The sequence below is a fragment of the Coregonus lavaretus genome (genome assembly GCF_964263955.1).
Source record: "Coregonus lavaretus genome assembly, chromosome: 30".
In the NCBI taxonomy this organism is placed as follows: Eukaryota; Metazoa; Chordata; class Actinopteri; order Salmoniformes; family Salmonidae; genus Coregonus; species Coregonus lavaretus.
The window spans coordinates 30,374,670-30,390,946 of NC_140017.1; the positions used below are offsets into that span (position 1 = coordinate 30,374,670).

General features: G+C 44.8%; 1 protein-coding gene across 3 annotated transcripts in view; it reads left to right on the top strand.

Moving 5' to 3' along the window:
• The window catches only part of LOC311105590 (neurofibromin-like), a 91,531-nt gene that overhangs the window by 9,956 nt on the left and 65,298 nt on the right, over window positions 1-16,277 (top strand). For all 3 annotated transcript variants that reach the window (XM_084147782.1, XM_084147783.1, XM_084147784.1), the window contains exons 2-22: window positions 210-353; window positions 565-648; window positions 4,840-5,030; window positions 9,547-9,653; window positions 9,772-9,839; window positions 10,771-10,846; window positions 11,043-11,200; window positions 11,280-11,453; window positions 11,824-11,952; window positions 12,078-12,152; window positions 12,305-12,436; window positions 12,587-12,724; window positions 12,987-13,100; window positions 13,253-13,332; window positions 13,879-14,002; window positions 14,224-14,470; window positions 14,583-14,656; window positions 14,755-14,838; window positions 14,941-15,327; window positions 15,562-15,701; window positions 15,803-15,925. In XM_084147782.1, the coding sequence (XP_084003908.1) occupies window positions 210-353; window positions 565-648; window positions 4,840-5,030; window positions 9,547-9,653; window positions 9,772-9,839; window positions 10,771-10,846; window positions 11,043-11,200; window positions 11,280-11,453; window positions 11,824-11,952; window positions 12,078-12,152; window positions 12,305-12,436; window positions 12,587-12,724; window positions 12,987-13,100; window positions 13,253-13,332; window positions 13,879-14,002; window positions 14,224-14,470; window positions 14,583-14,656; window positions 14,755-14,838; window positions 14,941-15,327; window positions 15,562-15,701; window positions 15,803-15,925 (2,849 nt within the window). The remainder of the gene's footprint in view (window positions 1-209; window positions 354-564; window positions 649-4,839; window positions 5,031-9,546; window positions 9,654-9,771; window positions 9,840-10,770; window positions 10,847-11,042; window positions 11,201-11,279; window positions 11,454-11,823; window positions 11,953-12,077; window positions 12,153-12,304; window positions 12,437-12,586; window positions 12,725-12,986; window positions 13,101-13,252; window positions 13,333-13,878; window positions 14,003-14,223; window positions 14,471-14,582; window positions 14,657-14,754; window positions 14,839-14,940; window positions 15,328-15,561; window positions 15,702-15,802; window positions 15,926-16,277) is intronic.

Consider the following 16,277-nt stretch of genomic DNA (forward strand, 5'->3'; position numbering starts at 1 on the left):
GTATTCACTATTATTCTACAATGTAAAAAAGTGTAAAAGTAAAGAAAAACCCTTGAATGAGTAGGTGTGTCCAAACATTTGACTGGTAGTGTTATTCTACTAGGCTTGCTCAAACCTGCTGCATATATGGTCCACTGTCTAACACGTTCACCCGTGGCAAGACACGCCTGTGACTTTAGAATGACACATGCTTTTTTCTTTCTCCTTAGCTTCCCGTTAAAACGGGACATCAGAACAACCACACCAGAGTCAGCACAGAGCACAACAAGGAATGTCTTATCAACATCTCTAAGTACAAGTTCTCCCTCGTCATCAGTGGCCTCACGAACATACTAAAAAATGTGAACAACATGGTAAGTGGAGTTTTTAACGTAGCTGTTTATTTGACTTTAGCATGAGTAATGGGGATCACTACATTACACGTCATCAACCCTACCTCCTGGAAGGCATGTGTATTGTGTAAACACTCCAAGTCAACTCAAGTGTAGGATGCACACAATGGGCTGGAAGTGGTGTTTGCTGAATCACTGTGTCCTCTGTGTCTATAACCTCTCCTCTCTCAAGCGTATATTTGGGGAATCAGCTGAGAAGAACCTCTACCTCTCCCAGCTGATTATCCTGGACACACTGGAGAAGTGCCTGGTGTCGGTGAGGAAACCCCCATACACTCTGCATCCACTGTATCCCTCCTTACATCACCTTTAGTTGGTCTGCTAACTTATCCCCATACAGTTGTTTGTGTGTGCTTGTGTTGAGTATTTCTCCATTTTAGTTTTTAGTCCTCCCAACTCAAACAGGTTTCTGTTGATTAATTGAATATTACCAGTCCAGAGCACTGGCTCAAAATATTGGTCTTATTGCACCAATATTCTAAAATGCTATGGGTCTTCCAACACAACGCCAGCATTACATTGGTTGGATGTATCCTGGATGCCCCTGTTCTGTCTCTGCTTTTTCCAGACAGACCTCTGGTAATACACTTAAACCCCTTCCTTCAGTCGTTCTTTCTCTTCACCTCTGAAATAGGTGCCTCTGCTCTGTTCTGCGACGGTGCAGCAGAAGATTATATTTGCAGGTGTTTCCTCGACTTTTGTTAGTGCTTTCACAGCCTCCAATGGGATAGCCGGGAGTTTCCTGTATAGGTTTTTCATTAGTGCATGTTGTCAGATGGAAGCCAGCTGCTCCCCTCATGGACGCTATGGAACACTCGTTTGAATTTTTGAGATCTTATGTTTTACACATTTTTAAGTGTACTAATAGCCTCATTTTGTATTAGACTATTTCCTACATACAGTGAGGGAAAAAAGTATTTGATCCCCTGCTGATTTTGTACGTTTGCCCACTGACAAAAGAAATGATCAGTCTATAATTTTAATGGTAGGTTTATTTGAACAGTGAGAGACAGAATAACAACAAATAAATCCAGGAAAACGCATGTTATAAATTGATTTGCATTTTAATGAGGGAAATAAATATTTGACCCCTCTGCAAAACATGACAGTACTTGGTGGCAAAACCCTTGCTGGCAATCACAGAGGTCAGACGTTTCTTGTAGTTGGCCACCAGGTTTGCACACATCTCAGGAGGGATTTTGTCCCACTCCTCTTTGCAGATCTTCTCCAAGTCATTAAGGTTTCGAGGCTGACGTTTGGCAACTCGAACCTTCAGCTCCCTCCACAGATTTTCTATGGGATTAAGGTCTGGAGACTGGCTAGGCCACTCCAGGACCTTAATGTGCTTCTTCTTGAGCCACTCCTTTGTTGCCTTGGCCGTGTGTTTTGGGTCATTGTCATGCTGGAATACCCATCCACGACCCATCCCTGGCTGAGGGAAGGAGGTTCTCACCCAAGATTTGACAGCCCCGTCCATCGTCCCTTTGATGCGGTGAAGTTGTCCTGTCCCCTTAGCAGAAAAACACTCCCAAAGCATAATGTTTCCACCTCCATGTTTGACGGTGTGGATGGTGTTCTTGGGGTCATAGGCAGCATTCCTCCTCCTCCAAACACGGCGAGTTGAGTTGATGCTAAAGAGCTCGATTTTGGTCTCATCTGACCACAACACTTTCACCCAGTTCCCCTCTGAATCATTCAGATGTTCATTGGCAAACTTCAGACGGGCATGTACAGTGGGGAGAACAAGTATTTGATACACTGCAGATTTTGCAGTTTTTCCTACTTACAAAGCATGTAGAGGTCTGTAATTTTTATCATAGGTACACTTCAACTGTGAGAGACGGAATCTAAAACAAAAATCCAGAAAATCACATTGTATGATTTTTAAGTAATTAATTTGCATTTTATTGCATGACATAAGTATTTGATACATCAGAAAAGCAGAACTTAATATTTGGTACAGAAACCTTTGTTTGCAATTACAGAGATCATACGTTTCCTGTAGGTCTTGACCAGGTTTGCACACACTGCAGCAAGGATTTTGGCCCACTCCTCCATACAGACCTTCTTCAGGTTTCGGGGCTGTCGCTGGGCAATACGGACTTCCAGCTCCCTCCAAAGATGTTTTATTGGGTTCAGGTCTGGAGACTGGCTAGGCCACTCCAGGACCTTGAGATGCTTCTTACGGAGCCACTCCTTAGTTGCCCTGGCTGTGTGTTTCTGGTCGTTGTCATGCTGGGAGACCCAGCTACGACCCATCTTCAATGCTCTTACTGAGGGAAGGAGGTTGTTGGCCAAGATCTCGCGATACATGGCCCCATCCATCCTCCCCTCAATACGGTGCAGTCGTCCTGTCCCCTTTGCAGAAAAGCATCCCCAAAGAATGATGTTTCCACCTCCATGCTTCACGGTTGGGATGGTGTTCTTGGGGTTGTACTCATCCTTCTTCTTCCTCCAAACACGGCGAGTGGAGTTTAGACCAAAAAGCTCTATTTTTGTCTCATCAGACCACATGACCTTCTCCCATTCCTCCTCTGGATCATCCAGATGGTCATTGGCAAACTTCAGACGGGCCTGGACATGCGCTGGCTTGAGCAGGGGGACCTTGCGTGCGCTGCAGGATTTTAATCCATGACGGCGTAGTGTATTACTAATGGTTTTCTTTGAGACTGTGGTCCCAGCTCTCTTCAGGTCATTGACCAGGTCCTGCCTTGTAGTTCTGGGCTGATCCCTCACCTTCCTCATGATCATTGATGCCCCACGAGGTGAGATCTTGCATGGAGCCCCAGACCGAGGGTGATTGACCGTCATCTTGAACTTCTTCCATTTTCTAATAATTGCGCCAACAGTTGTTGCCTTCTCACCAAGCTGCTTGCCTATTGTCCTGTAGCCCATCCCAGCCTTGTGCAGGTCTACAATTGTATCCCTGATGTCCTTACACAGCTCTCTGGTCTTGGCCATTGTGGAGAGGTTGGAGTCTGTTTGATTGAGTGTGTGGACAGGTGTCTTTTATACAGGTAATGAGTTGAGAACAGGAGGGCTTCTTAAAGAAAAACTAACAGGTCTGTGAGAGACGGAATTCTTACTGGTTGGTAGGTGATCAAATACTTATGTCATGCAATAAAATGCAAATTAATTACTTAAAAATCATACAATGTGATTTTCTGGATTTTTGTTTTCGATTCCGTCTCTCACAGTTGAAGTGTACCTATGATAAAATGTACAGACCTCTACATGCTTTGTAAGTAGGAAAACCTGCAAAATCGGCAGTGTATCAAATACTTGTTCTCCCCACTGTATATATGCTTTCTTGAGCAGGGGGACCTTGCGGGCGCTGCAGGATTTCAGTCCTTCACAGCGTAGTTTGTTACCAATTGTTTTCTTGGTGACTATGGTCCCAGCTGCCTTGAGATCATTGACAAGATCCTCCAGTGTAGTTCTGGGCTGATTCCTCACCATTCTCATGATCATTGCAACTCCACGAGGTAAGATCTTGCATGGAGCCCCAGGCCGAGGGAGATTGACAGTTCTTTTGTGTTTCTTCCATTTGCGAATAATCGCACCAACTGTCGTCACCTTCTCACCAAGCTGCTTGGCGATGGTCTTGTAGCCCATTCCAGCCTTGTGTAGGTCTACAATCTTGTCCTTAACATCCTTGGATAGCTCTTTGGTCTTGGCCATGGTGGAGAGTTTGGAATCTGATTGATTGATTGCTTCTGTGGATAGGTGTCTTTTATACAGGTAACCAGCTGAGATTAGGAGCACTCCCTTTAAGAGTGTACTCCTAATCTCAGCTCGTTACCTGTATAAAAGACACCTGGGAGCCAGAAATCTTTCTGATTGAGAGGGGGTCAAATACTTATTTCCCTCATTAACATGCAAATCAATTTATAACATTTTTGACATAAATATATATATATATATATATATATATATATATATATATATATATATATATTTTAACCTTTTTTTATTTTTGTTGTTGTTATTCTGTCTCTCACTGTTCAAATAAACCTACCATTAAAATGATAGACTGATCATTTATTTGTCAGTGGGCAAACGTACAAAATCAGCAGGGGATCAAATACTTTTTTCCATCACTGTAAGGGTGAGCTACAGGTTTTAAAAGCAGTTGTATGCAGTCTGTCCCAGTATGAGGCTGCCAGTTTGACCCCAGTAGTTTTGGAAATTAGCCAATGGGAGCACTGGTGAATCCCAGGGTGGGACATGCTGTGGTTGTGCCACTGAGCGAGGCACTTAACCCACATACATGTATTGCATATCCAGCTGTATAAATCCAAAATAAGTGAGAAGTTGCCTCTGATAACCTTAAAATCACTCCTCGTTTTCTCAGAGAACCTAAAGAAGCCAGCCTGCACACACACTCTTTCCTCTTATCGTCTTCCTTCTCTTTTTCTCTCTATTCCTCTTCCCCCTGTCCCCCCAGCAATCGAAGGACTGCCTGCGTCTGGACGAGACCATGCTGGTGAAGCAGCTGCTGCCAGAGATCTGTCACTTCATCCACACGTACCGCGATGGCCACCAGCACGCTGCAGAGCTCCGTGCCTCCGCCTCAGGGGTCCTCTTCTCCCTCAGCTGCAACAACTTCAACGCCGTCTTCAGCCGCATCTCCACCAGGTAATGCTGATCCTGAGGAGCTACAGAGTGTGTTGGCTAATTCATTGTCAGTATCACTGTGTTAATGAGCAGTTGATCAGGTGTGTTAGTACAGGAATAATACTACGATTAATGATGCGTCTAGCCATAGAGATCTGGCATTTATAAAATTATACTGATTGGCCCAAAGGGGGTGCTATAGTAATCAACCAAAATTCCAAAATTACACTGATTGGACCAATCAACTGAAATTCCAAACTTTGAACAAGCATATCTCTTGTCCTGTTTGAGCTATTGTCATGGAATTTGGTTAATATATGCAGCCCCTCATGAGCAACACATTTCTAACGAGGACCTACACTACCGGTCAAAAGTTTTAGAACACCTACACATTCAAGGGTTTTTCTTCATTCTTTCTATTTTCTACATTGTAGAATAATAGTGAATACATCAAAACTATGAAATAACACATATAGAATCATGTAGTGTTAAACAAATGAAAATATATTTTATATTTGAGATTCTTCAAATAACCACGCTTTGCTTTGATGACAGCTTTACATAAAAAAAAAAAAAATGTTTTAGTCATTTTAGCAGACGCTCTTATCCAGAGCGATTTACAGGAGCAATTAGGATTAAGTGCCTTGCTCAAGGGCACATCGACACATTTTTCACCTAGTCGGCTCGGGGATTAGAACCAGCGACCTTTTGGTTACTGGCACTACGCTCTTAACCACTAAGCTACCTGCCGCCCTCAATAGCTTTGCACACTATTGGCATTCTCTCAACCAGCTTCATGAGGTAGTGACCTGGAATGCATTTCAATTAACAGGTGTGCCTTCTTAAAAGTTAATTTGTGGAATTTCTTTCCTTCTTAATGTGTTTGAGCCAATCAGTTGTGTTGTGACAAGGGGGGGGGGGGGGGGGGGAGTATACAGAAGATAGCCCTATTTGGTAAAAGACCAAAAAGACCAAATAAGCAAAGAGAAACGACAGTCCACCATTACTTTAAGACATGAAGGTCAGTCAATCTGGAAAATTTCAAGAACTTTTAAAGTTTCTTCAAGTGCAGTCGCAAAAGCCATCAAGCGCTATGGTGAAACTGGCTCTCATGAGGACCGCCACAGGAGTGGAAGACCCAGACTTACCTCTGCTGCAGAGGATAAGTTCATTAGAATTACCAGCCTCAGAAATTGCAGCCCTAATAAATGCTTCACATAGTTCAAGTAACAGACACATCTCAACATCAACTGTTCAGAGGGGACTGTGTGAATCAGGACATCAATAATAAGAAGAGACTTGCTTGGGCCAAGAAACACGAGCAATGGACATTAGACCGGTGGAAATTTGTCCTTTGGTCTGGAGTCCAAATTTGAGATTTTTGGTTCCAACCGGCGTGTCTTTGTGAGACGCGGTGTGGGTGAACGGATTATCTCTGCATGTGTATTTCCCACCGTAAAGCATGGAGGAGGAGGTGTTATGGTGTGCGAGTACTTTGCTGGTGACACTGTCTGTGATTTATTTAGAATTCAAGGCACACCAGCATGGCTACCACAGCATTCTGCAGCGATACGCCATCCCATCTGGTTTGGGCTTAGTGGGACTATATATTGTTTTTCAACAGGACAATGACCCAACACACCTCCAGGCTGTGTAAGGGCTATTTGACCAAGAAGGAGAGTGATGGAGTGCTGCATCAGATGACCTGGCCTCCACAATCCCCCGACCTCAACCCAATTGAGATGGTTTGGGATGAGTCGGACCGCAGAGTGAAGGAAAAGCAGCCAACAAGTGCTCAGCATATGTGGGAACTCCTTCAAGACAGTTGGAAAAGCATTCCAGGTGAAGCTGGTTGAGAGAATGCCAAGAATGTGCAAAGCTGTCATCAAGGCAAAGGGTGGCTATTTGAAGAATCTGAAATATAACATATATTTTGACTGGTTTAACACTTTTCTGGTTACTACATGATTCCATATGTGTTATTTCATAGTTTTGATGTCTTCACTATTATTCTACATTGTAGGAAATAGTAAAGATAAAGGAAAACCCTTGAATGAGTAGGTGTTCAAAAACGTTTGACCGGTAGTGTATGTGTTTTTCTGCTAATTAGACTTTTTGTCCCCCAACAAACTTTGAACAAGCATATCTCCTGCCCCGTTTGAGCTACTGTCATGTCATTTTTTTACATACATGCATTTCCTCATGAGGAACAAGTTGCCCATAACGACCTATATAATTTCGGTACTTACAAATAACATTTTCTTCATCTTTTAAATTGGCGCTGGCTGCATCCATATGCCGCACATCGTGCCATTGTAAATCGTGGACTGGACTGTGGATCTGTCTCAGTCCGTACGTACATTCGTACAGCCGTACGTTTGTCACACGCGACATCTCAGACAGCACTGGCCTGATTTCGAAGAAACTTGGGTGAATGAGGCATCTTGCCATAGAGATCCGGCATTTACAAAATTATACTGATTGTCCTAAGGGGGGGGTGCTATAGTAATCAACTGAAATTCCAAACTTTGAACAAGCATATCTCCTGTCCCCTTTCAGCTATTGTCATGTAATTTGGTTCATATATGCAGCCCCTCATGAGCAACAAGTTTCCCATAACAACCTATATAATTTCAGTACTTTCAAATGAAATGTCTTTCCAGACAACATACAGTGCATTTGGAAAGTATTCATGCCCCTTGACTTTTCCACATTTTGTTATGTTACAGCCTTATTCTAAAATGGGTTAAAAAAGAAATAATCTCATCAATCTACACACAATACCCCATAATGACAAAGCGAAAACAGTTTATTTTTTATTTTTTTGTTATAAAAAATAAAAACAGAAATACATTATTTACATAAGGAGTCAGACCCTTTGCTATGAGACTCGAAATGGAGCTTAGGTGCATCCTGTTTCCATTGATCATCCTTGAGATGTTTCTACAACTTGATTGGAATCCACCTGTGGTAAATTCAATTGATTGGACATGATTTGGAAAGGCACACACCTGTCTGTATAAGGTCCCACAGTTGACAGTGCATGTCAGAGCAAAAACCAAGCAATGAGGTCGAAGGCATTGTCCGTAGAGCTCTGAGACAGGATTGTGTCGTGGCACAGATCTGGGGAAGGGTACAAAAAACATTATGCAGCATTGAAGGTCCCCAAGAATACAGTGGCCTCCATCATTCTTAAATAGAAGAAGTTTGAAACCACCAAGACTCTTCCTAGAGCTGGCCAAAATTGAGCAATCGGGGAAGAATGGCCTTGGCCAGGGAGGTGACCCTGACAGATCTCCAGAGTTTTTCTGTGGAGATGGGAGAACCTTCCAGAAGGACAACCATCTCTGCAGCACTCCACCAATCAGGCCTTTATGGTAGAGTGGCCAGACAGAAGCCACTCCTCAGTAAAAGGCACATGACAGCCCGTTTGGAGTTTGCCAAAAGGCACCTAAAGGACTCAGACCATGAGAAACAAGATTCTCTGGTCTGATGAAACCAAGATTGAACTCTTTGGCCTGAATGCCAAGCGTCACGTCTGGAGGAAACCTGGCACCGTCCGTACGGTTAAGCATGGTGGTGGCAGCATCATTCTGTGGGGATGTTTTTCAGCGGCAGGGACTGGGAGACTAGTCAGGATCGAGGGAAAGATGAACGGAGCAAAGTACAGTACAGAGAGATCCTTGATCCTTGCGCTCAGGACCTCAGACTGGGGTGAAGGTTCACCTTCCAACAGGACAACGACCCTAAGCACACAGCCAAGACAACGCAGGGGTGGCTTCGGGACAAGTCTCTGAATGTCCTTGAGTGGCCCAGCCAGAGCCCGGACTTTAACCCAATCTAACATCTCTGAAGAGACCTGAAAATAGCTGTGCAGTGATGCTCCCCATCCAACCTGACAGAGCTTGAGAGGATCTGTGAAGAAGAATGGGAGAAACTCCCCAAATACAGGTGTGCCAAGCTTGTAGCTTCATACCCAAGAAGACTCGAGACTGTAGTCGCTGCCAAAGGTGCTTCAACAAAGTACTGAGTAAAGGGTCTGAAGATTTATGAAAATGTGATATATTTGCTAACATTTCTAAAAACATGTTTTTGCTTTGTCATTATGGGGTATTGTGTGTAGGTTGATGAGGGGGGAAAAAACTATTTAATCCATTTTAGAATAAGGCTGGAAATGTAAGTGGTCTGAATACTTTCCGAATGTGCTGTACGTTGGAATAATTGTCACTAATTGAGACAAGGAGGATCTCCACATCATTCGTCGGGGACAACATGTTTACTGTAGACTTGTTTCTATCTGCAACATTCTGTAAGTTTCACATCATTGATACACTCATGTCAGTTTCCTGTCTTGAAGGACGACGGGATGATGTCAAAAAGGCTACCTCTTATCCCTCTCTTCCACCCCTGCTTCTTTCCCTCCTTTCTACTGAGAAACTGTGGTAGAATAAAATCTCTGGATATCATGTGTTTGACTGGACGAACTTGTTCCCTGGCAGTGTCTAAGAGAGTCCTTATCCATTGTGTTCTCCCCCAGGTTGCAGGAGCTGACAGTCTGCTCAGAAGACACTGTGGATGTCCATGATATAGAGCTCATGCAGTACATCAACGTGGACTGCTCCAAACTTAAAAGACTGCTTCAAGGTAAGCTACTCACTCAATTCCCTGTATGTCATACTACATGGATTTTTGAACTCCTGGATTCTGTGTATTTTGATGTTTATTTGCTAATACTCTATTACTTTTCACTACATCCTCTCAGAAACTGTATTAAAATTCAAAGCCCTGAAGAAACCTGCCCAACTTGCTGTCATTAATAGTTTGGAAAAGGTTTGTGCTCCAATATATTTATATTCAGTGCTGCTGTTTTGTGTTTATGAAGTTGGTGTATGATTATATTTTTCATGGTTTTCACTACTGCAACCTCTTGGCTGTTGGTGAAATGTTTCAAATAACATGTTCCACTTTGAGAACATCACTATGCAGGTTTCCATTGACCCAGGTTTATTCGACAACAGAAATGTCACAAAAAAACATTGCAAAATGTGTAATGGAAACAGCACATTTTCTAAAGATCTACAAATGATGATGGAAACAATGATGGAAACAATGTTTTTCAAATAAATGATGATTGCCGAATCATTTTAAAGGTATGCGGGGCACGTGATGCCAGACAAGTAACTATAAAGCTCCACTACACATTTAATTGCTAAATCAATTTCTTTACTATAAAAATGTTTCTTTGCAGGACAAGGATTATCCTTACTTTCAAGAAGGCCTGAATTGCTTCGACTTGCTTTTCTGGTTGGCTGAATGCAAGTTGCACTATCCAATTATTTCAGATCTACAGGAGTGCAAGTTTCACCATGGCACGGACCGTTGCAATACGTTGCCACATGATAATTATTACAATAATGCATATATTAGTCAATTCTGGCTTTTGCGGGCTACCTGACACATGAAACAGATAGGTGGGAGGCTATACAGGCTGTCGCCAGTTTATTCATGTGCAATTTGCCTAAATGGATCATGGAAACACTTCAACCACTTCATGGGGGGTGTGACGTCATTACGTCCAACTGTTTTTATCGACACAAGACAGTTCAATGGAAATGCACCGTAGCAGGCAGTTGATCTATTTTCTATGCAAACGTTCTAAATTTCGTCAAAAAATCACTGGACAAGTTCATGGAAACATAGCTACTGTCAATTCAATCCCGTTCTGGAGAGGACAGTGTTAAATGTCTTTGTTCCTCCGTAGGCCTTCTGGAACTGGGTGGAGAACTACCCTGATGAGTTTACCATGCTCTACCAGAGACCACAGACAGACATGGCCGGTCAGTATTCTCAATAGCCTTGTGTTGGACTGAAACAGAATGCAGATACTGTGTGAAATGTGAAATCTCAAAATGGACTCAAAGGGACTGTAGGGAACAGATAAGGACACTCAAGAAGTTAGGTGAGTTTAGGGCTATCTCACTCGTGTGTGTCTGTGTCTGTATGTCTTTCTGTCTGTCTGTGCATGCCATTTAGATGCTGCGGAGAGGCTGTTTGACCTGGTGGACAGCTTTGCTGAGAGTGCCAAGAGGAAGGCAGCGGTGTGGCCTCTACAGATCATCCTCCTCATCCTCTGTCCCGAGATCACACACATCATCTCCAGAGAGGTGGTGGAGGAGAGCAAGGCCAACAAGGTGAGATGAGAGAACACATACATACGCTGAGATGAAATAGGTAGTGTGACTGATAGTTACTTTCTCTCTCTTGCTACAGAAGCTATTCCTGGAGAGCTTGAGGAAGGCCCTAGCAGTCCAGGGGAGTAGCAAGCCACTAACAGAGAGTGCAGCTATCGCCTGTGTCAAACTGTGCAAGGCCTCCACCTACATCAACTGGGAGGACCACTCAGGCATCTTCCTCCTGGTGCAGTCCATCGTGGTGGACCTCAAGGTCAGAAAAACTAACCACTCTGTCGCCATCTGGGGGCTAGGGAATGCTACAGCAGTGGTTTCTGGGTTTTATGTTCGTCATTTCTGTCGTGGAGTAAAATTGACAATGTCCTTTCTTTATAGAACATTTCTATCTACAACGACCTGAACGGTAAACCCTGATTGATATGCCTACGGCTACCCCTTAGACCTTTGAAGTGCAACTTTTGTGCTAGTGCTACCGCTATGGAGCTATAACAATTTTGCTAATACCTATCCAATCCTCTCAGACCTAAACAAAGCCCCTTGCGGTAGGGTTAATTGTGAAATTGGTTGATTTGGAATATTGCAGACGGTGACATGCAGCCTCCTCCTCCTATCTATCCCATCAGGCCCTGCTCTTCAACCCCAACAAGCTCTTCTCTCGCGGGGCAGGCAGCCAGAACGCAGACGTGGACCTCATGATCGACTGCTTCGTCTCCTGTTTCCGTATCAACCCTCACAACAACCACCACTTTAAGGTCAGTCAGTCTGCTCAGCTCAGTGCATCAGTAGAGAAATGTGCAGAGCATGTCTGAATGATGCTTTACCTCCGTGTCAAAGCGGCCATTTTGACGAAACATTGTGTCTTTATTAATCTCCTCAGGTCTGTTTGGCCTCCTCCTCCCCCTCTACCTTTCACTTTGTCCTGGTCAACTCCCTGCACAGGATCATCACCAATGTAAGTGTGTACTGTCTCCTCTAATACTTACTACCAAGTTCAGTCTAAGTGCAATTGATAGGACAGTGTTGATCTCATTGGCCTTTCCCACAGCAGTACAATATTAATGATCTTCTCTTCTCTTCTATCCTCTTCCTCCTCCTCTCCTTTAGTCTGATCTGGACTGGTGGCCTAAGATTGATGCAGTGTACTGCTACTCTGGAGAGCTGCGACTAATGTTCTCAGACACTCTGAGCCGAGTGATGCAAGGCCTTCACACACACGCCCCACTACGCATGACGCCGGTGAGAAAGGGACCAGACACGCGCAGATTCACGCTCACTGTCACACCAATCGTTTGAAACCCACATACCTTTTGTTTTCCTGTATAAGCCAACCTCTTAGGAAAATGATGTCTTAGTGACTCCTGACGTTACAACTGCTCTCTCTGACAGAGTCTGTCATTTAAAGAGAAGATGACCACCAGCCTTAAGTTCAAAGAGAAAACCACAGATCTGGACACACGCAGCTACAAGTGCCTCCTCCTCGCCCTGGTCAAACTCATCCACGCCGACCCCAAACTCATGCTGCACGTAAGTCTGACACCAACCACCACATACATACTGAGACAATGTCCCTAGGCTCTGTTTGACTAGTTACACACCCACCACGCCCAATGTGCTGCTCTGGATCTTCTGAGCCTGCTTCCCCAGGTTCTACAACACACACACACTCACACACACACACACACACACACACACACAGACAATGTTACACTTGTGTGTATGTTTGTGTTTCCTCTCTGCCCCTGCATTCACCCATACATGCATGTTTAACATTGTGTGTGTGTTGTAGAACCCGGGGAAGCAGGCTCAGGAGATCCAGAGCAGCACAGCAGAGCTGATCGCAGGCCTGGTGCAGCTGGTGCCCTTGGTCAACACAGCCCAGCTCTCCCAGGAGGCCATGGAGGTCAGTTTACACTCCTTCTCTCTTACACTCACTCCATCCACTCTGCTTCTTTATTCTTTCCCATTCTGTCCATTTCAACTCTACTACCTAGCATTGAATTGTCAACTTCAAGTAAGGCACATTTCTCTCTGTCTCTGTCTCTCCCTGCCCAGGCGTTGCTGGTGCTGCACCTGCCTGAGACCATTGAGCTGTGGAACCCTGAGGCCCCCATTGAAACCTTCTGGGACATCAGGTACAAGGACATGGTTTAGTTCTGGGTGCTTTTCAGTCCAGAGATATTCCATGTAGACAGACACACTGGTCATGGATTCAGTAGTAGTCACAGTCTTTAGGGGCATGGATTCAGTAGTAGTCAGTCTTTAGGGGCATGGATTCAGTAGTAGTCACTGTCTTTAGGGGCATGGATTCAGTAGTAGTCACAGTCTTTAGGGGCATGGATTCAGTAGTAGTCACTGTCTTTAGGGGCATGGATTCAGTAGTAGTCACAGTCTTTAGGGGCATGGATTCAGTAGTAGTCACTGTCTTTAGGGGCATGGATTCAGTAGTAGTCACAGTCTTTAGGGGCATGGATTCAGTAGTAGTCACAGTCTTTAGGGGCATGGATTCAGTAGTAGTCACTGTCTTTATGGGCATGGATTCAGTAGTAGTCACTGTCTTTAGGGGCATGGATTCAGTAGTAGTCACAGTCTTTAGGGGCATGGATTCAGTAGTAGTCACTGTCTTTAGGGGCATGTGTTGAGATTCCATTGGGCTCTAACACCGGCCTATCCCATTGCAGCTCCCAGGTTCTCTTCCTGATCTGTAAGAAGCTGATTGGTCACCAGATGGTGAACAGTACAGAGGTGTTGAAGTGGCTGAGGGAGATCCTTATCTGCAGGAACAAGTTCCTCCTCAAGAACAAGGTGAGGTCAGGGACTCTAACCTCACATGAGATTAACCATTGAGGGCTAAAAAGCACTTTCAATGGAGAATCTCCATTAAACATTATTTTTAGTCTAGGACTAGGCTTAGGTCTGGAAAACCGTCCAGAGTGTTTTGCAGTTTCATGTATAAAAGTCAAATGCATGTGTTCGACATGTCTGAATGTGTTTTGGACATGTCTAACTCCTCTCTGCTCCTCCAGGAGGGTGTCACCCAGGGCAGTGGTATCCCCATCTGCAGACAGGCCCAGACCAAACTGGAGGTGTGTCTATACATGTTCCTGTGGAGCCCTGACGCCGAGGCCGTGCTGGTGGCCATGTCCTGCTTCAGACACCTGTGTGAGGAGGCTGACATCCGCTCTTCCGCTGACGAGGTGCCTGTCCAGACCATCCTGCCCAACTACGCCACCTTCACAGAGTTCGCCTCTGTCAGCAACATGATGGCCACCGGTCAGTAAAAACACTGTTTTGTAGACCACTTTAACGTGGTCTGAGAGTCACTATATAGGCCAAAGGTTTCAGAAAATGACTCCCACTACGTGTTCCACTATGTGTTTGGTAGGACGCTCCACCCTGCAGAAGAGAGTGATGGCCTTGTTGAGAAGGATAGAGCACCCCACTACAGGAAACACTGAGGTGTGAAAGAATAGAGAAACATTAAATACAGTTTATCCTTGCTTACATCCCTCTAGTATTTCTGACTTATCCCTTGGTGTTTCCATGTCTCACCCCAGGCATGGGAGGACACGCATGCAAAATGGGAGCAGGACACCAAACAGATTCTAAACTTCCCCAAAAACAAGGTGGAGGATGGTCAGGTAAGAGCACTTCAATTTTAGGATTTAGTAGTGTTTCACCGTTAATAAAAAAAACACAGGGAAACACTGCTCCAAACTCTCTCTCTCTGTCTTCCCCTGCAGGAGTGGATCAACATGACAGGCTTCCTGTGTGCTCTGGGCGGGGTGTGTCTGTCTCAGCGCAGCAAGCCCTGCGGCCCTGCCACCTACAGCCCCCCCATGGGCCCCATGAGCGAACGCAAGTACTCCATGGTCTCTGTGGGCTCCTGTGAGGTCTCCAACGCTGCAGCTGGAGCCTCAGCCACCTGCTCCTCCTCCTCTGAGACCCCCCTGGGCAGGTTCCTGGACCGCCTGCTGGCCCTGCTGGTGTGTGGTCATGAGAGGGTGGGTCTGCACGTCCGCACCAACGTCAAGGAGCTGCTGGGCCTGGAGCTCAGCCCGGTCCTCTACCACATGCTCTTCAACAAGCTCAGGAACAGCATTGGACGCTTCTTCGACACACAGGGGCCGGTGAGTGGATGGGCTGGGGAGGAGGATGGGGCACGTTAACCAATGAGTTTAATTGTATTAGCATAGAAAATCATTCTGGGAAGTTTTACAAAGGGATGGTGACTTTTGCTGATTGCAGCACCCTGCCTGAACTAATGTCAAATTTGATTAGTTCATTATAAAACATTGATCCGTTGACATTAGCAGGAATGTAGTTAAGACTGATTTCATTGATTTGTCTCTGTACTATTGCAGGTCCCCATCAATGACACTAACACCCAGTTTGTGGAGCAGACCATCGCCATCATGAAGAACCTACTGGACAACCATGCTGAGGGCAGCTCAGAGCACCTGGGACAGGCCAGCATAGAGACCATGATGCTCAACCTGGTCAGGTGAGAGACACACTCACTCACTCACTTACTCTCTCGGCTTATGAAATGCCTAATCAGTTGTCCATCTTCAGGACCTTATTCAGTCTTATTTCACCCCCCAGGTACGTGCGTATCCTAGGCAACACATTGCATGCCATCCAGATGAAGACCAAGCTGTGCCAGCTGGTGGAGGTGATGATGGAGAGACGAGACGACCTGTCCTTCTGCCAGGAGATGAAGTTCAGGTGAGACAGAGACAGCACCCCCTCTTGGACAGACCTAAACACTAGCCAAACTAGCTAAACGCTACTTAAATCGTTAGTCAGCAGTTCAAACCAAAAAGAGCCTCCCCGCCCCTGTTTTGGTAAAAAGCTGAGGGATGGGGCTGGAGAAATATAACCGCTCTCATATTCATTGACAGAGCTATGGACTGACCATCCCTGATATAAAAATTATAGTTTTAGCCATGTTTTGAGGCCGTATAGTGTTTGTTTACATTTACTTTGTTTACAAATATTGGAGTAAAACAAGCTTATATTTTGGGTTCTGATGGGGTACAACAGTTGAACTAAGCTCATGAGGCATTTATAAGTTATA